Below are 25,966 nucleotides of genomic sequence, written 5' to 3'. Positions count from 1 at the left end.
ACCTTCCTGGACAGGCACAGCATCCAGAGAGCAGAGCTGGCTCTGCCTGGGACGCAGCCCAGCCCAAAACCACCCCAGAATCATTAAAGCAGCAAAGAGCTAAAGGCTTTATCTTCAGGTATTTCCAGCTGGAAGGTGTTAATAGTTGTGTTAATATTTGTGAATATTAATTAAAAAAATAAATGTTTCCTCTGGCAAGGAGAAAGATGCACCAGAAATTCCCCCCCCCCTGCCCCATGGCTGCTTCTAAGACAGAAGTAAATCAGAGTTTTAACATCTAGAAAAGCCATCATTAACACTGATCTTTCATCAGAAAAAAAAAAAAACAGAAAGCCACCCAAGAGCTGCTTTTTCATTCTCCCCTCTCCCAGACATTTACCTGATGCTCAGATTGGTTTAGAGGCTGCAGACCAAAGACTAAACTAAGATACACTAAAACAAATCCAGTACATTTTCAGTCCATCCACAGTTTTATCTCACTGGAATATTTCCTAAAAAAAGGAATAAAGTGTGGAAGTTCTGACTGCAGCAAGAGGAGTTGACCCAGAAGACAGAAAATCCGTGCTTGAACAAGTTCTTATTTACAACCAAAAAATAAAAGAAAAATAAAAATTCAAAGAATTGTTATTCTTTAACATTAAACTCATTAAAATGAGCCAAGTGATTCAAATTTACCCCAAAATAGACTTGAAAACATTAATATGCACATATAAATTTAGACAAATCTCTAACAGATTATACTAATAGGAAACCAGACCTAAAACCACCCAGGAGCAAATCCTTCTCATTTCCACATTAAATCTTGTCCTGGTGCCAACACTTCCAGCCTGAAAGCCTTTCAAGGAACATTGGTGAAGCTGCAGTTTCCACAAAACCATGGCAGAGCTTTTCCTGGGAACAAACACCACCGGCTCTGCCTGGAGAACGCCCTAAACATTCCCTACTAAGCAACGTTTTACAAGCTACTAGGAAACAAGCAGTGCTCACAAGATAATCCACTTTAATTCCCATCAAAAGGTGGTTTTCCTTCTTTCAAAAGGGAAAACTTTCAGCAGCCCAGCAAAGCCACAGTATTCCAAAAAAAAACGAGGCACATGTCAGCTGAAATGTAGGAACTTGGATTCTGATATTGCAGCCCTGGTCTAAATCAGTTAAATCCATCCATTTTCACCCAAATGAAAGTAAAGCAGAACCAGGGGCTTACCTGGGCCAGGAAATGGAAATCCAGCATGGAAGGAGCAGGAGCTGAGCAAGGAATCAGCCTTTGAGCAGCCAAGAGTAAGTATCTGATCCCAAATAAATACAGAATTCCCACCTGGCCCATACCATCCCTTTAATTAATCCCCCCCCAGCCCTCAGGCTGCACAGGTGGGATTTGTTCTGGGGCAAGCACAGCTCAGCTGGGGACATTCCTGATGGCAGCAGTGGCCTGGGGACACTGGAAGCAATTTCCAGAACACCGGGAAAAACCCAGGGCAGGAAGCACAGGGAGACACCAAGCTCTGCTGCTGATGTTCCTCTGGTCCAGAAACCCAGTCCTGCCCCTAAAATCACAGAATTAAGTGCTAAGCTGTGGAACATTCGATTAAAAACATGGAAAACACCAAAATATGTGTTTTTATGACTTTGGAATAATTTTTAATAATTACTGACAAGAGCTGCTGGCCTGATTAGAACCCTGAGCATTTATTTTCTTCCGGTGTCAAAATGCTTCACTGCAACCTGAAGAGGGGACAGTTTTACCAAACAAAATAAAAGCAGAAGTGAAAGGGAATAAATATTTTGGCATATTTTTTTTAACAGGGCTCTATCATGAGACAAAGCACATCCTCAATCAATCCACTGTCATTCTACCACAGCACAAAAAATGAGGAAAAACAGCTCAAAATGAGGGATTTTGTAAATATACCTCAATATTTTTAAGGTGGAAACCAGCTTGGATTAAGGTTTTCTGGTCACATGGTCTCCATGAGGATTTTAAACATTCCCACAAATCCTCTGAGCCATCACACCTCAAGGGAGTTCCAAAGTCTGTTCTTGGCTGCCTCTGCCTCCTCCTCCTCCCAACAGCCCAAGGATGATCCCACAGCATCAGAGGCTCAGAACCTGGTGGTGTGAGCAGGCCAATAAAATATTCACCTCTCAGCTACTTTTGAAAGTTTCAGATTTATTTTTGTTTAAGAACAAAATTTAGGAGGGTTTTTCACACTGATCTAATATTCTTTTAGACCAAGACTAAAGCACTAAATAACACTGATTCAAGGATAAAAGAGCTTTAAATCTTTTCAGGTGTATTCAAGGAACGTACTGCTTGTGTTCCCATCTGGCTGAGCTCTATAAATCAAACCCTGGCACTTTATCAAAATCAGAGGTGATCAGAACTGATTCCTAGAGGGAGCTTGGGCCATGCAGGGACTGCAGGAGCTGGGGAGGAGTTTCATTCCACGATTTGAATATTCTAATTACAAACTGTCCTGGGAAATGCCCTCCCCACACTGGTCCTGTTGGTGCTTGGACAACAGGCAAAGGATGCGTGACTTCTTCAAACTAATCCAGGCCTTGCAAATACCAACATTTTTGTTAAAACCTCTCAAAAAATAACATCTAAACCAAAGTGCTGCCCTTTTCTCCTCTCACACCCAGAGGGAAAAGATGTTCCTCAGGGTCATAAACTCACAGAAGAACCTCAAAACCGTCAGGGTACAGCAGGAACCCCGTGAAGACGCTGTCGTCCTCCGCGCCGGCGTAGAGCCCGTTCCAGTCCTTGCCAACCTCCAGCCACACTTGGTCACCCACCCTCAGCTTGAGGATGGTCAGGAAGGAGGCCTGGTCGATGTCCTGGCCGTAGAGGGTGTCCCTGGCCTTGGCCACCCTCCTGCTGCTGGCCACGAGGCTGAGGCGCGCGGGGCGGCCGCGCACGGTGACGTGGTAGGAGAAGACGTAGGCCCCGGGCACGCTGCAGTTGAACTTGCCCGTGGCGGGGTCGTAATCGTGGCGCTCGTTGAACCACACGCGGTCAAACCTGATGGGCACGTTGGGAGGAGGGAAGGGCCGCGACAGCCCCGCGCTGAAGGCCGAGCGCGGCGCCTTGGGGACGTCCCCACGGGCGCCCTTGGCCCCGCGGGAGCCTTTCCTGCCCGGGGCGCCGCGGCCGCCCTTGGTGCCGGCGTCGCCCTTGGGCCCGCTGGGGCCCGCCGTGCCCGCGGGGCCCAGGTCCCCTTTGTCGCCCTTGCGGCCCTGCTCGCCCTTCTCTCCCTGTTTGCCAGCCGCCCCCCGCATGCCCTCGGTGCCCGTGTCCCCTTTGCTGCCCTTCTCCCCCTTGGTGCCCCCTTCCCCTCTGTCCCCCTTGGCCCCTCTGCCCCCCGGCTCCCCACAGTATCCCTTTTCCCCCGCGTCCCCCTTTTCTCCCTTGTCCCCCTGTTCTCCGCCCGCTCCCGGCTCTCCGGGATCCCCCCTGTCCCCTTTGTCTCCTTTGGTGCCATTGTCACAGGTGTCCCCTTTAGTCCCCTTTTGTCCCTTCAGTCCGGGGAAACCATAGCTGCCCTTATTGCCTTTGGCTCCAGCTTCACCTAGGGGGAAAAGGAAGATTAAAACCAATAAAAATGAAGATTAAATCCAATGAAATTGGATTGCTCTGGAGATGGAAGGACCATCCAAAGGGGTTGGTCCTTCCATGCTGTTGTAAAATCCAGAGCAGAGGGAAAGGTCAGAGCAATCATGGATTTTCCAGACCTACCCTGCAGCCCAGGTTTCCCTGGATAACCGGGACTTCCACTCGCTCCTCGCTCCCCTTGCTCCCCTTTTCCTCCTAGGACAGTCCAGCATTGATTAATTAATTAATGAATTGGTGCTGGTGCATGCAGCACAGCAAAGATCACACCCTGCTGGGACCATCTGAGTGTGTCCCTCACTTCATTAATAAACACAAAACAGACATGAGCAAGGTGGGTTTTGAGGAAACACTTTCAGGAGCCTCAGCTGGATCCCACAGCCCCCAGCACCACCTCACTCCCAGATTTCTGCCCCTCTGCGAGGCAGCTGCTGCTGTTTCATGGAAGGTGGAGAAGGTGACAGCTCTGCATCCCTCATTCCAGGCTGGCCAAAAAGCTTTTTCCAGGAGTAAATCACTCCCTAAGGGTTTGCAGGGACTGAACAGCACCAGACTCTGGTGCTGGGACCCTGGGGGATTCTCCAGAGGCAGCAGCAGGATCCTGCCAGGGTAAAGCTGCTCCAGGCCCCAGATGAAGGGCAGGGTTTCCTTTTAGGAATACTGATGGATAATGACTGCTCAGCATCTTAACTGAAGTTCGACTGCCTGAGAGATTGAAATTGAAATTGAAATGCAGATTTTACCCCTACACACAACTTCCGTGGTGGCTTTTTCCTACTTCTGTCCTTCACAACTTCCGTGGTGGCTTTTTCCTACTTCTGTCCTTCACCCAAAGCAAACTGAATCCAGATTTCAAACTTCTGTTCAGAACAAGAATTTTTGAGTGAGATCTTTATGAGCAGCTGCTCCTGTTCCACCTGAACAAACACTGCCACCACCTGAGTTCCTGTCCCTGCACTGATGCCAGCTAAACCTCTCCAGGGCTCAATCCCTAGCAGAAATCTTCTGCTTTAAAAAATATGGGGTTTTTTAGTAATTTTGTGGTATTTTATGTTGCACTGATGCCAGCTAAACCTCTCCAGGGCTCAATCCCTAGCGGAAATCTTCTTCTGCTTTAAAAATATGGGGGTTTTAGTAATTTTGTGGTATTTTATGAGGACAGCAGCATTTTCCATTAGTCTGGTTTACCTCTTTCTCCTTTAGATCCTTTTGGACCTTGAGGGCCAGGAGTTCCCGGCGGCCCTGGCAGCCCAGCATCTCCCTTCTCCCCCTTGGGACCTGTAAAATCAACAAAACTATCTCAGTAATTCCAAGGTTTAACTTCTAAATAACATTTTCATCAATACCTGAGCAACGTGGCATTGAGGAGTGTATATGAGGTGATTCCATCACCTTGGGAAGAGCTGCTTGTTTTATTTGACATCATCAAACCTCACAGCTTTGCCTTTCACTCTGGGCCGCAGTTAAAGACTTTTTAAAACCAACTTTGAGCTGCCTCAGAGGCACAGGAGCTCAGAGGTTCACAAAACATCAGAAATTAATCTCTCTTTAATATCTGAGCACATCCAAGGAGCTGCCAGAGCTTTGGAATTGTCCCTTTCCTTAAGGAGAATTAATTCTGCAAATATAGAAGGGGAACCTGGCTGAGAGCTCCACACTGCAGAAAGGAGGGATTGAAATCCTTTCCCTTTTCCATCCCCTTGGGAATCCAGAGATTCCCAGTGCCTGTCTGGGAGCAGATTATGGCCACAAGGACTTTCCCATCAAGAGATAAGAGATCAAACTCCCTTTACAGCCTCCACAATTTCCATGAGCCAGCCTTTCCCATGCCATGGGAAGTGAAAATCCCTGGAGTGCATTGGATTAAAGGAGAATTATTTCATTATTCTCCCACCTTTCCCCAGATGAATAGCTCCTGTCTCCAGTATTAGTGCTACTAAAGTGAACTTCTGCAGGCTGATGCACTATTCATTAGAGCAGGAGCACAATTAGGTGCTCTGTGGATGTGTATTTTAGCAGTAGAAAGAAGACACAAAGTGTATTTTATTAAATATTTAGGTCCTTTATAGAGAGCTGCTTCTTGTGCCTCATTTGTTTATTTTTAAAATTGAACCCATTTTTTTTTTTTAATTTCGTTTTGCAATGGGGAAAAAAAATCAAAAAATAAAAATTAAAGAAACCTTCAGTAAAGATGCAAAACTGTTTGAAGGTAGTTTTGGGGGTCATAAAGTGAATGGTTGAAGTGAATGTGGAATTAAAGCTGTGAATCCAAGGGGCTCAGGGTAGGGACAGAGAATTGAGGAATGTGGCCTCCTGCCAGCAGGGATTTGGGCATTCACTTTTCTGCTCTGGATTTGCACAAATCCAGATCACATCCCACATTTCGTAGAATTACAGAATCACAGAATATCCTGAGCTGGAGAGGACCCACCAGGATCACCCAGCCCAGCCCCTGGTCCTGCCCAGACACTCCAAAATCCCACCCTGGGCATCCCTGGCCGCGCTGTCCCAACACTCCTGAAGCTCTGGCAGGTTTGGGAACGTGCCCATTCATTATCTGGGGAGCCTGAGCAGTGCCCAGCACCCTCTGGGGGAAGAACCTTTCCCTAAAATCCTAATATCCACCCCAAACCTGCCCTGGAACAGCTCCAGCCATTCCCTGGCTCCTGTCCCAGTCAGTCGAGCAGCGATCGGAGCTGCCCCTCAGGAAGAGCTGAGGCAAAAGATTTAGGGGTTAAAGAGAGATTGATTAGGGGTAGCTGACTACACAATCTGTATCACTTAAAATTACTGTGCTTGCAGAAGTCAGATGAGAGAATGCAGGGCTGCTGTGATAAGAAAGAGAAAAAGAATGTAGGGCTGTTGTGATCAGGAGCATTGTTCGGGCCCCTAAACCAGCCAAAACCACCCAGCATCAGAGCTGCAGATCGCTGAGATCTCCCCCACGAGCTGCACAAACCCTGCCAAATGATTTCCCGAGGGAAAAGCCGCTGGGTTTGGCGTTTCCAGCCCAGCAGAGAGGGCTCAGCACACCTGGGGGTCCCTGCGGGCCCGGCTGGCCCCGAGGCCCCGCCGCGGGCGGGCAGCAGTCGCAGCAGTTGAAGAAGAACTCGGCCGAGTCCAGCGTGGAGTTCTCCAAGGGGAAAAGCGAGGGGAATTCAGCTCTGCCCGGCGCTGCTGAGAATGGGATTTTCCCCGGGACAGACGGGGGAGCTGCCGGCGGCTGGGAAGGTTTGGGCTTGGTGTAGAGCACGGCCGGGGTCACCTTCAGAGCGGCCAGCGCGGGGACGGCGGCGAGCGCCAGCAGCAGCGGGACGGGCCGCGGGCAGCCCGGCATGGCAACGGCTGTGGGAGACACGGACAGACAGTGAAACCCTCGCTCTGCCTCGGCCCTGTGGCCTCAGCCCTCTCTACACAGAGCAGCAGGCACAAGATTTCCAAGGATTTTTTCTGGGATAGGCAGTGAGAACCTCAGAGAAGAAGAGAAAACAATTCTGAGCTCTATTCGCTGTTTTTGCACACGCGGAATGTGTTATGGAGATTGTTTACCCAAAGTGATTTGGTTAATTGGACAGCGATGAAAGCTGTTTTGAGTGTTTAGCCACTCAAACTGTGTCCTGGCTGTCTCAGACTGTCACAGGTTTTTCTTTAGTATCTTTTCGTATCTTTAGTATCGCATCGTATCATATCGTGTCGTATCATATCGTATCGTATCGTATCGTATCATAGCATATCTAGTGTTGGGGTATTAGTTGTTGTTTCTTTTAGGTTTGGATGGAAGGTATTTGAGATAGTAGTTTACGTCTGGATTTCAGTGTTTATTATTTTTTATTAGTAAAACAGTTTTACCACTGTGAGTTTGGTAGTTTTTTTATTAGAAGGCGCAAAATAGGTAGCAATTTTTTGTTACAAGGTGTTTTAAATCTAAATTATTTAATTAAGAACTGACACTTGGATTATTTTTTTCTTTTAACTTAATAATTGATCTCAAAGACCCTGCAATGCAGACTTTTCTGTTTAATTACAAAATGCCACCCAAACCCATGAAGAAGAAGGAAGAAGAAGCATGAAGAAGAAACCCAGGACAGCACCCTCTGCCCTCCATCTTACTTCCATCCACAACATATTAAAAATCCCAAATCTGAATTTCTCACCAAGTCTCTATAACCTATTTCACACTTTTGTGGATTCCAGTCTATCTTGAAGTCTAGGAAACTTTCTCCATGAATGAGGGTCAATGTCATTGCTTCCCTGGGGATCAGGGCACCCCAGAGCAGACACAGAAATATTCCTGGTGCCCTGGGTTCCACACTTTAGTTATAATATAGTATTAGTGTAATATAGTATGGTTTTAATAAAGAAATTCTCAGCATTCTGAATCATGGAGTCAGGACACATTATTCCCTGGCTGGGGGATCTGTTTCTCCTGTACTTCTCCAAAGCCAGGACAATGCCAGGGTGAGGCCCTGGCTCTGCTTTCCCTGAGGAGCTGTGGCTGCCCCGTGCCGGGAGATGGTCAAGGCCAGCTTGGGTTGAAACTGTTCCATCCCTGGGACACCTTCCACTGTCCCAGGTGCTCCAAACCCCATCCAGCCTGGTCTGGGACACTGGCAGGGATCCAGGGGCAGCCACAGCTGCTCTGGGAATCCAACCCAGCCCCTCCAGGGAGGAATTCCTTCCCAAAATCCCACCCAACCATGTCCTTCTTCAACTCCAGGTTATTCCCATCACTCCATTCCTTTAGGGAAAAGTTTCTCTCCAGCTCTCTTGTAACACCCCCTTTGGTCCTGGAAGGATATGGAGAGAATTCTATAACAATTTCAGAGTCCAACACAACCACACAATAAAAAGCTTTTCTCTAAAAGAAAACATGGAGACAAAATGAAATATCAAGTTTTCCAAACTCAGGTACTTTGGAATCAAAACTATCAAGTGTATCGAAATTTCTATCTTGATTTTTTTTTTTTTTTTTTTAATATCTGCCTGATTTTCTGGATTTTTTTAGTGTAACCTTTCACATCTGCTCTTTTTGTTTTTCAAGTGTTGATTCAGCTGACCTGGAGAGAAAGGACAAAGGCAGAAGGCCCCGATTTTTCCTGTAGGCCAGGTGCTGCCTCTCAGGTGACCCGTCACAAAAAGCACTTTTGTTCCTTTTTTAAAGCAAGGTCCCCCTGTAAATGCAGATAGAACAGAGCCCCTTTCTTGCTGGAGCTGAAACCCAACCTTCCTGAGGAGCCACAGAATTCCACAGCATGGGAAACCTCCAGGAGAGACCACCCCACCCTGTCAGCCAGAGGGCAGGAGGAGATCCAGCTCCACACCAGGCATTGGGGGATGCAGCAGCACCTTTCCATCTTTAACAAGTCCCTTTTAGAGGAAAGAGTGATTTTTTATTTTTTTTCCCCTCACCATTTTCAAAAAACCAAAATCATTTAATGGAAAATTGATTCCCCACATAAAACCCCCAGTGGACACAGCTGGATGTTGGAATCTGCTGAGGATTTTAGAATTTAGCACTGACGCCCAAGAGAATACTGCATTTGACCTGAGGCTGTAGAAAAAACTTCCAAAATTAAATTATAAACTAAGATTATAAATGTGTGGTTTAAATAAAAGTGTGTAAGAACATATAGTAGAAAAACTTAAAGTTTAAAGTTTTAAAATATAATAATATATATAAAACAAGATAAAAATTTTAAATCAGAGGCAAATCTTCTTCACCTTCTTCTTCATTAATTTAAGTGGTGTTGTATAATTAAATAAAAAATCCACATTACAAGCCACAAGTAGTTATTAAATTAAAAATAAAAATAATTTGTGTCATTTCTTAATTAAACAGTTTATCCTTTAAAAAAAACCCAAACATATAAAAAGATACAACTCCATTTTTAATTTGTTAGAGTAAAATACTACAAAACTCACAATTTGTGAAACTATAATCTAAATAAAAACTAATAAACACCTAAATCCAAACCAAAAATACCATCTCACACATTTAATCCCACCCCTAACAAAAAAGAAAATAAAACTCAGCAGTTGCCCACTGGGACCATTCAATCCATAAGGATAAATTATCCTTTTTCCATGAGTGTGTTTAATTAGAACAGGATGCCATGGCCAGATTTTGGTCCAAGGCTGGGATTTCTTTCCCTTACCATGAAGAGTTTTCCTGGGAAGTTGGTGTGGAAGGAGATGCTCAGCACGGGCAGGCAGGGAGCAGCCAGAGACTGCAGCTGCAGCCACACAGAAAAATGAGGAAAAAAAAAGGAGAAAAAGCAGAAAAAGGATCATCTGGAAAAAGGGAAAAAAAACCCCAATTTCTCCTTTTGAACAATCTCCTCACTGCAGCACTGGGTCTATATCTCAGTGCATCCTGTAGCAGCTGGAGATAAGTAAATAAACCCATTATTTACACACAAAACCCCCCAGGGGCTTTAGGGATTTAATAACTTTATGGGAAATCCTAAATCAGCTCTCAAATCCAAACCATTCCTGAGTTTTCCTCACACACCACAAGCCCCAAACCCAGCCACTCTCCAGTCCTGCAGCCAGACTGATGGATTGCTGTCAAACACTGGAAAAACATAATTAATAAGCAAATTATACCTCAGCACCCTGAAAAAATCAAATCCTCAGAGCAAGGAATCACTAAACAGATTTTCATTTTAATGGGCAAGACTGTTCCTATATTAATTATTCTTAAATAATTATTAGGATTTCTTTTTTACATGCCGGGGGTAGGAACAAGAAGATCTTTAAGGTCTCTTCCAACCCAAACCAGTCTCTGATTCTAAATAAATGCACTTAAATAAAACTGAAATTTTGAGCTCCTTCATTGCATTAATTCACCACCACTGAATATAAAATCATCCCCACTAAAATTATAATTCACAGGACACAAAATAGGAAGAATTAAACTTTGCTGCAGTGCCATATAATTCATCAATTAATCCATATTTAATTGGTTCTGAATATCTACTAATTATTAACATATTTCCCATAATAAAATGGTAATAATACACTTTTTTTAGTGTGTGTGTTCTCTAAAATTCTAGATATTCTATTTGACAACAGGAATTTAACCCAAATCCATCAGTTTTAAATATCAGGGAGATGACTGCACTTTATCTTATTTAATTATTTCTAGTTCTTAGATGTGTGAGGAAAGAAAAATCCTAATCCCCATGCAGTTATACATTGATTACAGACAGGCAAATTTTTCTGCAGACAAATCCCATTATCTTAAATTCTACTACTCTCTCCTACCTTATAAACAGTCCTGCTCCCAGGAGGACCCCCCCTCCATGGCACCTGGAAAAAGGGAATTTATTTTGGGAGAAAAACAGTTTTATTTCGTCCCAGTTGCTGCTGTGGCCAATGAGAGCCTGCAGGGAGGACAGGGGGGATTGGCAAAGTCCCTGCAAGGAGCAAGGGGACACTGAAATCCCAGAAATCCAACCCTTCATTGAAACCCTGGGATTGGCAAAGTCCCTGCAAGGAGCAAGGGGACACTGAAATCCCAGAAATCCAACCCTTCCCTCAAAATCTGGGATTGGCAAAGTCCCTGCAACACGCGAGGGGACACTGAAATCCCAGAAATCCAACCCTTCCCTCAAAATCTGGGATTGGCAAAGTCCCTGCAACACACGAGGGGACACTGAAATCCCAAAAATCCAACCCTTCCCTCAAACCCTGGGATGCTGCCGGGGTGTTTTGGCTCTACCCCAAAGATTTTTAAGGATTTTAGGGATGCTCCTCTTTTGTCTCATTGGGTACCACCAGACTCAGCAGGAATTTGTCTGGACAGTTTTGAGGAGAGTTTTGACATTTGAGGACTCAAAGGAGAAGGAATTTTTCCATTTATTTTTTGCAAGGTCCGTTTATTTCTGCAGTGGAGTTTGTCCATTTATTTCTGCAAGGTCCTGGTTTCACTCTGTATTTAAAATGCAGATTTTTGGCATCACAATCCCCCCCCTGAGTTGGGAGTGCAGAAAGGGGTAAAGGGAAAATAAAAAAGTTCTGTGGGATCATGAGAGCAACACATGTTAAATTCCCTTTACTAAGAGCAAATTTGCATGGTAATCTGCTCTTTTTTTTTTTCCCTAAATGATCAAATTGTGAATTAAATGCTTGAGAGAAATGAACCTGAAAACTAATGAGAAAATAATCTTTGGGTTTTGCCTTTATAGTTGTTCTGTTTTCAGCTTAATTTTGGGGTAGAGAGGATTCATTTGTGATGAGAACTTAAATGCTGCATGGGGTAAAAATTATTTCATTTACATAGAAAGAGAGCAAAGATTCATGTAGGATTTTAAATGCTTGACTAGAGAAAACACATAGAAAAATATAAAATACATGCTAGAGAAAATATCCCCCTCTGTAGGGATTTCCACTGGATTCAGAGGAATAAAATGATCTCCCTGTAAATTCAGTCTCGTTACATTTGCTGTTACTAAAATTCAGATATCAGGGGGAAGATGAGATGGGGAAAACCTGCATCAGTGTGTGCCACAACCCCTGCACCAAATGTTGGTCCAAATCCCCTAAATCTGCAGTTGCACCTTAATAGGGATTTGTTACCCTTTAAATTTACTGGCTAGGAGATCCAAAAGCTTCTATTTCCCAAAAATAACCATTTGGGGAGTTATTTGAGAACCTCCAGGAGTCAATCCCTCTGAGAGTCCCAAAATGCAGATTTAGAGCACCAGAAACACGCAGTTATTTATGGGACACACCAGAATTACAGCTCAGGAATTATTCTGGGCTCAACTCCCACACCAGGGCTGGGTTTTAGAGCCTTTGGGGATGTAAAACATATTCCCCCAGGTGTTATCCCAAACCCTGCCCCAGGATTTCCTTTGTCGGGAGGTCTGGGCTGAGAAAAGCATCCATTGTCTCCTCTGGAAACTGGAGCCAGCCAAAGGGAAAAGGGATAAAATTCCCTGGCTCCCCTTTTCACCGGGGGGGTTCCTTTGTGAGGCAGCCCCGGGATGTCATGGACACCTTTTTGTTCCTGGGAGTGTTGTTTTCCTTGTGCGTTCGGGAAACAAAAGCGTCCTCAAGAGCCCTGGCTTTGCTTTTTGGGCTTGTTGTGGCCAGTGCCAGATTCCAGGGAAAATGAGTGGTCGGGAATGAGGGGGGCTGGAATTCCAGGCTGGAGGTTCCTTTGGGGCAGGGCTGTCATTCCCTCCCCCAGCCCCAGCAAAGCCTCTGGAATCACCATTTAATCCTGGCAAATCCACTCAGCATCCAGCTCCCCGCGTTAATCAGCATTTCATGAGACAGAGGGCTCGGAGATTTAATTCAGGAGAGGATCCTGCCCCGTTCCTGTGACACAGAGTTCCCTTTGCAGGTGATTTCAGTCTAGCAGGTGTTGCAACACTCCTTGGGAATAAGGAAACGGAAAGCTCTGGTTTCCTTTCACCCAAATTCTTCTTGGGTCTGGTTAATCTGGGCTGTGTAATAAAATCCAGGGTTCCAGCACAGGGCAGAGCGCTGCAGCACCTTCAAATCACAGCAGGAAGCAAAAATCTGGGAATGAAACTGTCTGTGTGCTGGACTCAAAGAATTCGGGGGACTTATGGTATTTAGGGAATTAAAAAGCAAAGGAGAGTGAGAATTTTTTTTTTTTTCTGATCTACAAACTCACTGCAAGAGCTTTGGATTTGCACAAAAATCAGAGGTAAGATTCCCACTGATTTCTGTGGAAGAGATGTCTGAAACTCTCCACCTGCTCTGCAACTCACCCAGAAGCAGCAGAGGCAGCAAAAGATCTCCAAAAAATAAACAGGGGGATGTAAAACAGTAATAAATTATAAATAATGGCAAAATATATTGTATTTTTTAGATCTCCTGACTCAAATAATTGAATATCCTGAGCTGGAGCAGATCATTAAAGTCCAACTGCTGGCTCTGCACAGGACATCCCACCAGGAATCCCACCAGCAAACCTACCAGGAATTCCACCAGGAATCCCACCAGGATTAGACCAGGAGCGAGTGACTTCATTTCCAGCTCTTATTTTTCATTTCCAGCTCTTATTTTTCATTTCCAGCTCTCATTTTTCCCTTGGAAAGGAAGAAGGGCAAAAAGTGCTGAGGTGGGAAGGATTCCTCCGGTTCCATGGAGGTGACAGCTGTGCCAGATGTCACCTGGTGCTGGAATGGGGGACAACAGAAGGAGTTCCAGGCTGGCAGGTGGAGCAGGGATGGGAGGGCAGGAGTGGGATGGAGAAGGAAAACCCAGGAGGTTTTAGGAAAATTTAGAAATTGCTGCTCCAGGTGAGGCTCGGCACAAGAGGGAGCTCCAGGAGCTCCCAACAGCTCGGCCAGGGACGGGTTTGCAGCTGAAGTACAAAAATCAGGGAATATCCCGGTTGGAACGGCCCCACAGGCATCATCCAGTCCAGTTCCTGGACAGGACACCCCAACAATCCCACCCTGTCCAACATCCCAGCCCTAAGAATTATCGACCCCACACACCCTGAGCCACCCTGATCCAACCAGGACAAGCACAAAGCTCCAAACCAAACATTTTCCCTGGAAAACTTCCCAAAATGGAATTTTTTTGAACGCAAAAATCAAGTTTCAAGAGACTGCTTGAAACTGTTTGCTTTGGGAGCAGTAACCTATATAGGGGGAAACAAACAAACAAACAAACAAAAACAGATATGGGAAGAATTCCTCATTTTTAAGGAAATTTCCCATGGAGAATTGGTGTTAGAATGAGTAGGACTGATCTTCTCCAGGTGAAAATCTTCTCCTGCCACAGGGTGGGATGTGTTCAGTGGGTGATTCCTCCCAGAGCACCCCAAACTCAGCTGCCTTCTCCTGAACCTCCCAAAGCAGCTGGATTTTCCTCTGGAACTCTTGGGAACCCAGGCATTCCCAGCCCTGGGGTGGGGATCCCCACCTGGTATCCCAGTGAGGGTGGCACTATGGGCACGCTGGGATCTGCAGGTCAAGAACAAATCCCAGTTTTCCCAGTTATCCCAGCAGATCACACACTTTGCTCATCCAGAGCCCAGCCTGGCTGGAGCAATTTAATATTGGCCAAGGGGCACAGCAGGAAGCAGAGATGTGAAAATGTGACTCACCCAGGACTGGAGATCCTGCCCAGCCCTTGTTCTGATTATTCCTTTACCTTCTAATTACTTGTTCCTGATCCCAGAATTCCACCCAGCCCCTCCCCCAGCTGCGTGCAGGCCAATTAACCCAGAACATTAATTGATATTGATATTGATTTATCGATATTGAGAAGACCAAGTCTGCTGATAAATAATCCCAATTCCCATAAAACAGAATTTCTCAGAAGGAACCACAGGACTTTGGCACAAAATCCCCAAGGAAATCACAGCACGAGGGAGGGTCAGACCCAGCGTCCCACGGAGCAGTGCCACCAGCCCCCAAAACTGGAGCTGTGGTGGCACCTGGAGCACCTGGAGAGACAATCACCCACAAAGGGTTGTCACCACACCCCACGGCGCTGGTGGCTTTACCCAGCCTGCCCTGTCATTAGATAAAAGGGTTGTTCTCTAATTTGTCAGGAGAGGGTGGCTGTGGACAGGATCACCACACACCAAATTAGTTGGGAACACAATTAGCAACACAATCACCTCAGGTTTAGCCAGAGCATCACCCCTGCCCAGAATATTCTGCAAAGCCTGACAGATTTCCTTGCTTACCCTGGAAGTTTCTTTTCCATTAATCAAGGTGGCCTCACCAGCCAGACAAAATCTGAACAGACACATCCAGATCTCTCACTGCTGCAAAACGAAGAGTTCAGGTTGTTGCTTCGCTGGGTTTGCAGGAACATCCTCAAGTCTGCTGAGGTAGGAGGCTTAGATCAGATTTTAGGGAGAAATTCCTCCCTGTGAAGGTGGAGAGAGCACCCAGAGCGGCTGTGGCTGCCCCTGGATCCCTGGCAGTGCCCAAGGCCAGGCTGGACAGGGCTGGGAGCAGCCTGGGACAGTGGAAGGTGTCCCTGCCATGGCAGGGGTGGAATGAGATGATTTTAAGGTCCCTTCCAACCCAAAGCATTCTGGAATTCTGGGATTCTATGAAATTGGATTTTCTGGGAAATCCTGCGGTGATCCAGGCTGGGAAGAGCCTGGCCTGTTGTGAAGTGTTCCTGCAGGGCTCAGGAATACTCCCAGACTCTACAAATGCCATGTTGGCCTTTGTGGCAGGGCTGGGATTTTATTCCTGTCTCCAGGGGCTGAGCTGGACGTTTCCTGCAGGAGCCAAAGCCACGCTGGAATCCCCAGAAATAATTAACACAAATCCCCTGGGGCCAGACCAAAAAGGGATCAGATCTTCCAGAGCTGCAGCCCCTGGGGAGACAAGGAAACAAACTCCTGTATTTTTATCTACTTTATGAGGTAACTTGGTCTGATTTTTACCATGACAAGCACAGGGCTTTTAGGGAAGGCTGAGGTTCAAGCAGGTCTGGTGCAGGAGGATGGTAACCCTGAGGAAGTTGGCAATTAAATGCGGTTGTGTTCCTCGTCTTTTATTTTATAGGCCTGATTTTAAGGCATTGAGAGGTTTTGGGGCTCCTTTGCTCGGTGCAGAAGGGTCAGCCTGCAGCAAGGATTAGGTTTATAAATAAATTTATTTATCCACATGAAGTCTCTCCTTTTCAAACCTTTCACTAATAGAAAAGTTAATTCAAAAGTTAATTCTTCACCTCTTCTTTTTTTTTTTTTTTTTTTTCCCTGTTTTGTTAATTTGCTTTTCATTCCTTGCAGAGGACAAGCCAGAGGCTTCTCCTGAGTCAGGGAAGGAAGCAGCAGGAGCAGGAAGATCAGGAGGAAGCAGAGCCTATCAGCAGCAGGGCCTGATAAATCAAACCACAGCCTCCTTTCAATTAAACCCTGTCCTACTTCTGAGAACAGAGCTGTTCATCCTGAATTCAGTCAGTTCTGGCTCGGGAGGTTCTTCCCTCTGGAAACACCAGCAGGGCCTGGCAGGGCCCCTCAGCCCTGTCTTGTCTCAAGGCAAACAAAACTCCACTATCAGAAAATCTGAAATTTATTGTGAGGCAAATCCTTCTCCGTTTGATAAGCCAGAGTGTGCCAAAGGCAAACCGAGGCATTTACACAGCACGGAACCTTCCTCTGCAGCCACTGCTGAGTTCACCTGGGGGTGAAGGGTCTGGAGCCCCAGGAGGGGCTGAGGGAGCTGGGAAGGGGCTCAGCCTGGAGAAAAGGGGGATCAGGGGGGACCTTGTGGCTCTGCACAGCTCCTGACAGGAGGGGACAGCCGGGGGGGTCGGGCTGTGCTCCCAGGGATGAGGGAACAGCAGCAGGCTGAGCCCAGGGAGGCTCAGTTTGGATTTTGAGGACAATTCCTTCCTGGAAAGGGCTGTCCAGCCCTGGCACAGCTGCACAAGTCCCCTGGTCTTAGGAACCCCCAGGGACTATTGGAGTCTCCATCGCTGGAGGGATTTAAAAGCTGTGGGGATGTGGCATTTGGGGACAGGGTTTAGTGGCGGGTTTGGGAACACTTGGACTCAATGATCTTGGAGATCTTTTCCAAGCAAAATGATTCCAAGGTCCAGGAATTCTGTGCCCACCAGAAGGAGGGCAGCTGCAGCTCATCAGGGTGCTAAGGAGACTGTGGGACAGCTTTTTGTAAACTCCTCTCTGGGAAATTCAGACCCTGGAATAAATACCCAAAATTAAACTGGTGTGTGGAGCTGATGCCTCAGATTTTAGCTTTTCTATGTTTCAGGTTCTGTGCTGCTTTAGGGTGCCGTTCTGAGCTTCACATCAGGGGATGGTGAGCTCTGTGCGCAGAGCAGGGCGACAAAACAATTCCTGCTCCAGCTGGGCACCAAGGACAAATGATCCAAATCTCAGCCCAAGAGCACAAACCCCGTGGGCTGCAGAGAGAAAAACAAGCAGGATGGGAGTGCAGGGGCTGAGCTGGAATTGGACACTGAACTGCAATGTGCACATGGAGCAGAGCTGATCCCAGGGAGAGACCCCGTGAGTGCTCGTGCATTTTGGGACCATTTGGGTTCATCTTGGCTGCAGCCCTGGCTGGGCTCTGGGGCTCCCCAAGGTGGATCCATGGAGGAGAGCCTTTGAATCCATCCCTGCTTTATTCTGCAATTCTGGCCAGCCTCTGCTCCAGGGCAGCCTGCACAAGGCACCAGAGCAAGTGCCCTTATAACCCAAAATGCTTTTGCCAAGATTTTTAGGGGACTGGGTGACAACCACCCACCCATCGCTGGCAAAGCCACTCTGGCCATTTCAAGCTCTGCCCGCTCAGGAATTTCACCACGCCGAGTCGTGCCCAGACACAACACAGAGCTCCGGGACAGGCAGAGCCCTGCTCCGGGCTAGAAAGGGACACAACCATCTGTAAATTTTGAACAAACCCTTTGTACGTGATTATTTTAATATCAAAGGCTAAGCAAGCATCAGTTCCACAGTCAACATCCATAAAAATAGCAGCGGCAGAAAGAGGCACTGCTGGGTTGGGAATGAAAGCGTCACATCCCGCTGGCCCCTTTGTCACCTGCGCAGCCCTGTTTGTGCAAGCGCCCTTTAAAGGTGCTCGCCGTGGAAAGAGCAGTTTTAAAGCATCGTTAAAATGTGTTCAGACAGGAAAAGAACAGCTTTAACCCCAGCTGTTACATCTGGCCCTGAAAAGGTTTGCATTCCTTTGTGGTCGGAAGGCACCGGTGGGTGCCAGAACAGCGACACTTTGTTTGGTGAGGGAGATGGTGCCTGGAATCCGGCTGCTCCGGGGGGAAAACGGGGAAAAAGCATTTCTGACACTTTTATTCCTCACTTAAACCGCAAAGTTATGTTCTGAAGTAGATGTTTGGGAGCGAGCAGGACACTACGTTAAGATTTTTTATCTCCTGGACAGAATGAACTACACAAAGCTGAGCCTCATGATTGGCAGGGTCGTGCTGTATTCCACGATTTCAGATTAAGTCTTGTGAATTCCTGTCCATCCCTGTCTCTCCTTTCTGCAGACCCCTCGCCTGACACCTGGGGGTACCTGATCAGTCTGAAATCACCCCAAACCCCCTCTCCTCCCGCTGGAACACTGCGCTGCAGCTCCGGCTGCTTCCCACTCATCCCCTTAGAGCCGGGATGTTCGCAGGCACCTGCCGGCACCCTTGGCAGGATAACCGCGCTGCAGGAGTGTCTGTCGCGATGGAAGGGTGCGATATGAAGTGTGTCTGTCGCGACAGAGGGATGCGATAAGAAGCCGCTCTGTGCGGGGCAGCTCTGGCGCATCCCGCAGCGCGGCCGCCGAGCGCATGACGCCAGCGCCGGGAAAAGCCAGGGAAACACGGCTCTCCGGGGAAACAGCTGGCGTCCCGGAGGTGCCAGCCAGCTCCATCCCACGGGTTTCCCCGAGCCCGGCTCCGCCGCTCCTCCTCCCCCGCTCCCCGGCGCCGCAAGCCCGAGCGCAGCGGCTGCGGCAGCGGGCGGGGCGGAGGGACCGGCCCGGGGCCGCGGCCACGGAGAGAGCGGGCGGGAGGTGAGCACCGGGGGAGGAGGGAGGGAGGAGGAGGGAGGGAGGAAGGGAGGGGGGAAAGGTGGGGATTTAAGAGCGGGCAGCGCCGGGCTGGGGAGCTGCGGTGCGCGGAGCGGAGGTGAGGGAGGCGCGGGGCCGCGGTGCGCTGCATCCCGGTGTGCTGCATCCCGGTGTTCCCGCAGTCCGGTGAGCTGCATCCCGGTGCGCTGCATCCCAGTGTTCCCGCAGCCCGGTGCGCTGCATCCCGGTGTTCTGCATCCCGGTGAGCTGCGTCCCGGTGTTCTACATCCCGGTGCGCTGCATCCCGGTGTTCCCGCAGCCCGGTGCTCCCGGTGCCGGCGCTCATTCCCCGCTCAGCTCGGCTCGCCCAAGAGCATCGCGGCGGAGGCGCGTCCCGGAGCATCCCCCGGCCCGGGGCCGGTGACCTTGGCGAGCGCGGCCGCTGCCACGGCGAGTCCCCGGCGGCTCGGTAAGCAGCGGGGGGAAGGCCCGGGGTTCTGCGGGGCTGGCAGCATCAGAAGCCCGGGGGTTGCTGCGCTGTGCCTCCCTCAGGGGAGCTGGTGCCGTTCCTGCCGCACCTGCAGCCTCCAGCGAGGGCTCCGGGCTTTGGGGCGTCCCTGCCCGCGGCAGGAGTGCAGGGAGATGAGCTTCAAGGTCCCTTCCAAGCCGGAGCATGCCGTGATTCTGTGACTTGTTGCTGCAGCCCTGCAGTCGGGGATTTATTTCCAGGTGGAAGGAAGATGGTTTGCCTCAGGGATTCCCTAGAAACGAGTCAAGCACCCAGGAGCGGGAAGGTCGCGCTGGGTGGGGGGATGGAGGAGGCTGCGCTGCTCACACCGCTGTGCTGGGAACGCTCATCGCTGGCAGATTTTTCCTCTCTTGTTTTCTAAGAGTTGCTGGTGGTTGTTTTCAGTGGGAAGCAGGTGCAAGTCCTGCCTTCCCTGTTGGACAAATGCTGGATAATATGGAGGAGAATCCCTGCAATAAATGCTTAAGCTCTGCTTAGTCAGCACAAGGAACTTTGAGGGATTTTGATGTGGATTTTAATGCTTTAGAAATTGAGATGCTGGGTTTTCTTTCTCTGATGAATATCACGAGTGTGGTACAAATCACTGCAATTCCAGGAGTGCTTCGAGTGATTTCTGGTGCAGGTTTGGTGGGGAGAAGCAGGGAAGCTGTGCACGGAGCATGGATGTTATTCCAAAATTCCAGCTGGAATGGGAGATGCTGAAACGCTGCCTGGGGAGCAGCATGGGCCCATGGCAGTGCTTGTGCCACCCCTCTGTGCCCAAAAAGCCCCACAGCACCAGGACACAGAGCTCCAGCTGGCTGGGAGGCAGCCAGGGCTCTGCTCTGGGTCCTGCCAAGCCACATTTTATGGAGCATTTCATTTGTTTTATGGGTATCAACAGCTTTGTGTGTCCAAACCTGTTTGCTCACAGCGAGGAAGTGCCTGCAAAGGATGCTGTTCCTCACTGGATTGATGGGGTTAAGTCTGCATCTGATGGGAAAAAAACTGCATCTCCCTTTTTATTTCTTATCTGTTGCAAGCGTCTCAGTCCATTTTTGCTTTTCCCCTCTGGAGCAGTGACTGGAGTGATGCAACTCTGCTTCCTTTGATGAGATCTGAGGGAGATGCACTTGCACAAGGGTTTGGTCCCATTTTCCACTAATACCTGTCATAGCTGTGACAATATTCACTTCCTCATGTTGCACACAACCCAGGCTGTTACTTTCAGCTGCCTCAGAAATGACTCAGAGCAAAGCAAAGAAGTCTGAATCAAATAAGGGCTACAACTGAAAGTAAATCTTATTTTAGAGCCCAGACATCTCAGTTATTTTGTTGGTAGATTGATGTGTTTACACAACCTCCTGAACTTGGAAGCCTTTGAAGGATGTGGATGATGTCCCAAATCTCACAAGGAACTGAGGTTTGTCAGCAGGAGCAAATGCAAAACCCCTCTGAGATATTCCTGGAACAGCTCTTTGAGAACTCTCAATGTTTAAGTGTTTGCAATTTAAATCTCTAGTCCCAGTCTAGTCCCAAATTTGAGGTTTTGGTTGGGAATAGTTCTGTTCAAAACCATGTTCCTAAATTATATTTACACTCAAAATAGAGGGGAAGGTTTCCCTTCCCCTGGGATTCAGTTTGCCATTTTCCCATCTTCTCTGCAGAGCTGCTCACCTGTTCTGCCCCGAGGTACAAATCCTGGCACAGGGGGAGGACCCAGAGCACAAACCATGCCCAGGCCAGGAAAGCTGGAAAGGAAAGGATCTGTACCTAAACTGCAAGGAGCAGCTGCTTATGTAAGGAAACAACTGAGGAAACTTCAGGGGAGGGAAGAACAGGAAAATTGTTGAAAAATTAATTTAGCCTTGGAAGAAAATGGGACAGAGCTGCTCCAGGAACGTTGTTGTTACAGAGAAGCTGCATTTCTCCTTTCCCTGTGCCTGAGTAAGGAGGGGATTGGGCACTGATCAATCAGCCAGGCTGCAAAGACAGGGCCAGCTCATTATTTAGAGCTGTGCCTTTGCTGGGAGCAGCCTCCAGCTGTCAGGGGGCAGGTAAGGCATGAAATCAGCCCAAACTTCAGCTGCCTTCAGCTGCTGGGCTGGTTCAGAATGCTGAGAAGCCTCTCTCCAAAGGAGATCCCTGTGGCTGCTGCAGAGCAACCTCTGCTTTCCTGAGGGTCAAAAATTTCTGGATCTCATTTGAAAAGACTTTTCCACATGGTTGTAGGTCACCATAAACTCCACCTGTGTACACATCTCAACTGGAGGAGAAAATTCAGCAACGCTCTGGCTGTTGTCCTGTGCAGCTGGCAAGTCAGGCTGACAGGAATCCTCCTGCTCCAGAATCCTCTGCTCCAGGCAGAGATGCAGCAGAATTCCAGCAGCAAACCCCAGTTTGGGAGCCCAGAATTGCTGCAGGAGGAGCACACACACAGATCAGGGTCCAGCTGGAGACGAGGAAGTCAGCTCAGACTTTGTGCAGGTGTGGCACTGCCACTCGAGGAGGGGTCTGAGGTTCCCAGAGGTAACAGGAAATCTTCCTGGACAGGGAAAGCTCCTGGGCTTGCTGTGCATTATGTAACATTTGAAAGAACCAAAATAGCACCTGTGTGCTGCCAGTGAGGCCAGCAGGAAGGAAGTTGGGGTTAAAGGTTAGGAAGATGCTGGAATTCACTCTCCTGAGCCAGGTAAGACAGAAACAGGGCTGAAAACACCATTGCTCTCTCTGCCTTACCCCTTCCACTCCTGGAAGATTTCATTTCCAGCAAAGCCCACAGGCTCAGCCAAGCCATGCTCACCCACGTGCAGAATGGCTGAGTCATGTGCAACATTTCCCCAGCTCAGACCCTCATCCTGGTGCTGCACAGGACATATGGAAGGGATTTGCATTTGCACCCCAGAATTCCAGGATATTAGCAGGACAAACCCACTGAACACAGCGAAGTTACAAATAAGAGCAGCTCCACATCAATAACTCGCAGATAGGATTTCTATTCCGATCCCAAGGAGGCGGTTGCCCATTTAGCTTCTAATATCCAAAATTATTTACAGATCAGACGACTTGAAATTCAGTCTGGCACTTTGCCTGGCTGCACCTGCCTACGTGTGGGTGCTCAGGGCTGGTGGGACTGGAACCCCCTCAGGGACTCATGGAAGGATTTTATTTAAGCTCCAGCACGAGAGAATTCCCTCAGGATGCTGCAAACCCCATCCACTCTTGCTGCAGGGCTATCCCAGCAATTATTCAGCAAATGGCCACTTTTAGCCAATTAAATATTTGTATTTTGGGATGGAGTGATTCTTTGCTGCTTTTATTTCTCATCTCATCCCTACTTTCCATTTAAAGCAGCAGAGGTCACCTGTTGAATGATCATGAGGCCATTTCCAGCTCCAGGCTTTGTTTTTCCCCACTCCAGATGAATTTTTCCTGAATATATGTTGGAAACCCTTTTTCCCTGGATGTGTAAATTGGCCAACCCCTCCTGCTGAGGGCATCAAGTATTTTTCAAGCATTCTTTGGAAACCAGTCTCTCCCAGTTCCCTGCAAGAATGTTTCTTTCCACAGGAATTTCCCAGCAGGAGCTGTCCAGCCACGGGTCAGAGTTGCAGATTGAAAATGTGACCAAAATTCCCCAAATCCCAGCTGCTCAAAGCAGAAATTACATATTAAAGGACCTAACACTGGCATCTTCTAACTCCCTACTGGCTCTGACTCTGGAAAATAGGGTCATTAATAAAGAAATTTGGGAGATTAGGCATGCTCTGAAATGAAACCTTGATATTTGGACGATGATTTATCTTTTCAGCTGCCCTAATCAGAGACATGTGTCAACAAGCAAGAAAATCAGGCAGCCACTTAAAACATTAAAAGCTGCTTTACAGGTTTCTCTTCTTGCATTTTTTTTTCTCTTGGAGGTGCAAGTGCTGAAAATAATCTGAATATTGCTTAAGAGGAGCTGAATTCTCTTCATTTCACTCATAGCTGGCTGTAAGAGTCCCGTGGCCTCTAAACAGGAAGGCATTTCCCCAGCACCTCCGAGTGTTTCAATCCAAATTTGTAGACAAATGAATGTTGAGTTAAAATTGCATAAGAACAAATTATCTCCTGCTCTGGAATAGTGGGAACTGATGAGTGAATAACTCAGGGCCCTTTCAAGTGGGAGTGCCAGCTGGAATAGAATAAAACACAGACATGGAAGTGAAGCCTCTCTAGGACAAATCCTGTTTAAAATACAAATTTTTTAGCCTCTGAAGTTTGCCTAGTAATCTGCTATTCCCTTTGATTGCTGCTACAATTAATTTGGGTGGTAAAGCTGCCACAGACCTCGGGAGGTGTGGAGGTTTTGGGCTACTCCTTATTCCTCATAGCGGGCCCAGAGGGATGCAAATTGTCCCTTCCCCAAGGGATCTGTGTGACAATGCCACGGGGGAGCCTTGTCTCTCATTGCCTCAGCAGCTGCTTTCAAATGGCTTTTTCCCCTTCCCCTCCTGTGTTTTCCTTTATAAATTATGCAGCTGGAGTTGTGTTATCCCTGCACAGCTCCCTGCTCTCGGGCTGCATGAAATGCAGGGGGAGTGTGTCAGTGGTGAGGGCACAGACTGTAATTTGCTTTTGCCTTTTACTTATCTCAACCTCGTATTCATTAGGAGACCACAGAGCTCAAAGGCAGCTCGTGTTCCTCCTGGAATTCCAGAGTGCCTGGGGATGGAATTACTGCCATGCACTGGGAGCTGGGAGAGCCAGAGGAAGCCAGGCTGTGCTGGGGTTGCAGGGAAATGCAATCCCCAGGCTGGAAAAAAGGTGCCAAGGGCTTCCGTTAAATCCAAAGGGCTGCTCATCATTTTAACTGCCTCATCCTTTATTCATGTGGCTCTCCAAGGGGTGATGGTGAGGCTGCAGCCTGGAATATCAGTAAAATCAGCCTGGGGGATGTTTTTCCTGCCTGTGGCTGTCCTTAAGCAGCTCTGGATGGAGATGAACAGGAGTGTGAGCAGCTCTGGTCACTCAAACACCCCCAGCAGTGCTCCAGCCTTGCAGCTTCTCCGGGGTCGGGATCAGCAGGGATTTACCCACAGAAGGAATGAGTTTAACCAGCACAGCCCTAACCCCGGTGTAAATCCTGTAATCCTGGAGAGTGTGAGGGGACTCCTCTCCTCCTTCTCCTTCTCCTTCTCCTTCTCCTTCTCCTTCTCCTTCTCCTTCTCCTTCTCCTTCTCCTTCTCCTTCTCCTTCTCCTTCTCCTTCTCCTTCTCCTTCTCCTTCTCCTTCTCCTTCTCCTTCTCCTTCTCCTTCTCCTTCTCCTTCTCCTTCTCCTTCTCCTTCTCCTTCTCCTTCTCCTTCTCCTTCTCCTTCTCCTTCTCCTTCTCCTTCTCCTTCTCCTTCTCCTTCTCCTTCTCCTTCTCCTTCTCCTTCTCCTTCTCCTTCTCCTTCTCCTTCTCCTTCTCCTTCTCCTTCTCCTCCCTGTTCAGGAAAGGGTTTCCCCCCCCTCAGTGGACAGCACTGCTCTTTTTGCAGGAAGTCTGAACAGAAACAATTTTGGCTCCCAGGGAGTCCCACGTTGCCAGCTGGGCCACTTTCACTGAAGGCTCTGCAGTATTTCCAAGGCTTTAAGGCCTCCCTCTCTCTCTCTCTGGAGTTCTGCCTTCCAATAAATGATCTGAAAGGAATCAGCTTCCATTCATGCCTGGCCAGAGAGCAGCAGTGTCTTTTTCCCCAGCCTGAACCCCTGCAAGAAAAGCTGGTCACAGAGACAGCCACTGCTACGTTTGAAATGTTGATCTGTCCCCCAAAATTGTTGTAGGAACTTTCTCGGTCTAGGAAATATGGGAAGATGGAAGTGAAGGAAATGCTTTGGGAGAATTAAGGGGGAAAACTTCCCTTTGGTAAATCCCACATCCCTCCAGAACAGAGCATGAAAACACTGAATATTGGAATATTTTTGACCTACATCAGTGGCCCATCCCTATTTTAATCCCAGGTACAAATTTCCCAGAGCTGCTTTAGGATCTGTTGCTTTGAGGGACAGCAAAGTTCTGCTACCCCAAACTCACTGTGAACACCAGACTGGAGGGATGTGATGTGTCCAAGCCTCTCTGTCCTGGCATTTTAGGCAGCACAAGTGTAGAGGAAAATGGGACATTGGGAGGTTTTCCAGCAGGGAAATCTGATGAATTCCCTATGGACTGATCTGCTTGAAATGTCCTTAAACCCCAAAATAATGGAATCCCTCTGTAAAGCCTTGAGCACTTTCTTATCATTCTGTTTTCTCCAAATAGATGCTTTTAGCCTGCATTTAAAGATTGTTTCCAATGCCAAAAAGCACATTTAACAATGAGCAGT

The 25,966-nt window shown here is 48.0% G+C and overlaps 1 protein-coding gene across 1 annotated transcript; it reads right to left on the bottom strand.

Moving 5' to 3' along the window:
* Positions 1–2,673: 2,673 nt before the first annotated feature.
* On the bottom strand, positions 2,674–6,947 carry OTOL1 (otolin 1). The gene is made up of 4 exons (XM_041406075.1): positions 6,644–6,947; positions 4,799–4,888; positions 3,737–3,808; positions 2,674–3,569 (listed from the first exon to the last, which is right to left on the bottom strand). Exons 1-4 carry the CDS (start codon positions 6,945–6,947, stop codon positions 2,674–2,676), a joined length of 1,362 nt encoding a protein of 453 aa, XP_041262009.1.
* Positions 6,948–25,966: the final 19,019 nt, after the last annotated feature.

The sequence above is a fragment of the Onychostruthus taczanowskii genome, unplaced genomic scaffold, assembly GCF_017590055.1.
Source record: "Onychostruthus taczanowskii isolate IOZ18803 unplaced genomic scaffold, ASM1759005v1 scaffold24, whole genome shotgun sequence".
NCBI lineage: Eukaryota > Metazoa > Chordata > Aves > Passeriformes > Passeridae > Onychostruthus > Onychostruthus taczanowskii.
The sequence above is the reverse complement of the archived record's forward strand: the minus strand, read 5'-3'. Positions and strand labels throughout refer to the sequence as shown.

Excerpts from the sequence above, each read along its gene's own strand:
- OTOL1 (XM_041406075.1), bottom strand. The coding sequence starts at position 6,947 with ATGCCGGGCTGCCCGCGGCCCGTCCCGCTGCTGCTGGCGCTCGCCGCC. Across the intron at positions 4,889-6,643 it reads GGGCCCGCAGGGACCCCCAG|GTCCCAAGGGGGAGAAGGGA; the intron begins GTGTGCTGAGCC and ends TTGATTTTACAG. Across the intron at positions 3,570-3,736 it reads AGGGAAACCTGGGCTGCAGG|GTGAAGCTGGAGCCAAAGGC; the intron begins GTAGGTCTGGAA and ends TTTTCCCCCTAG.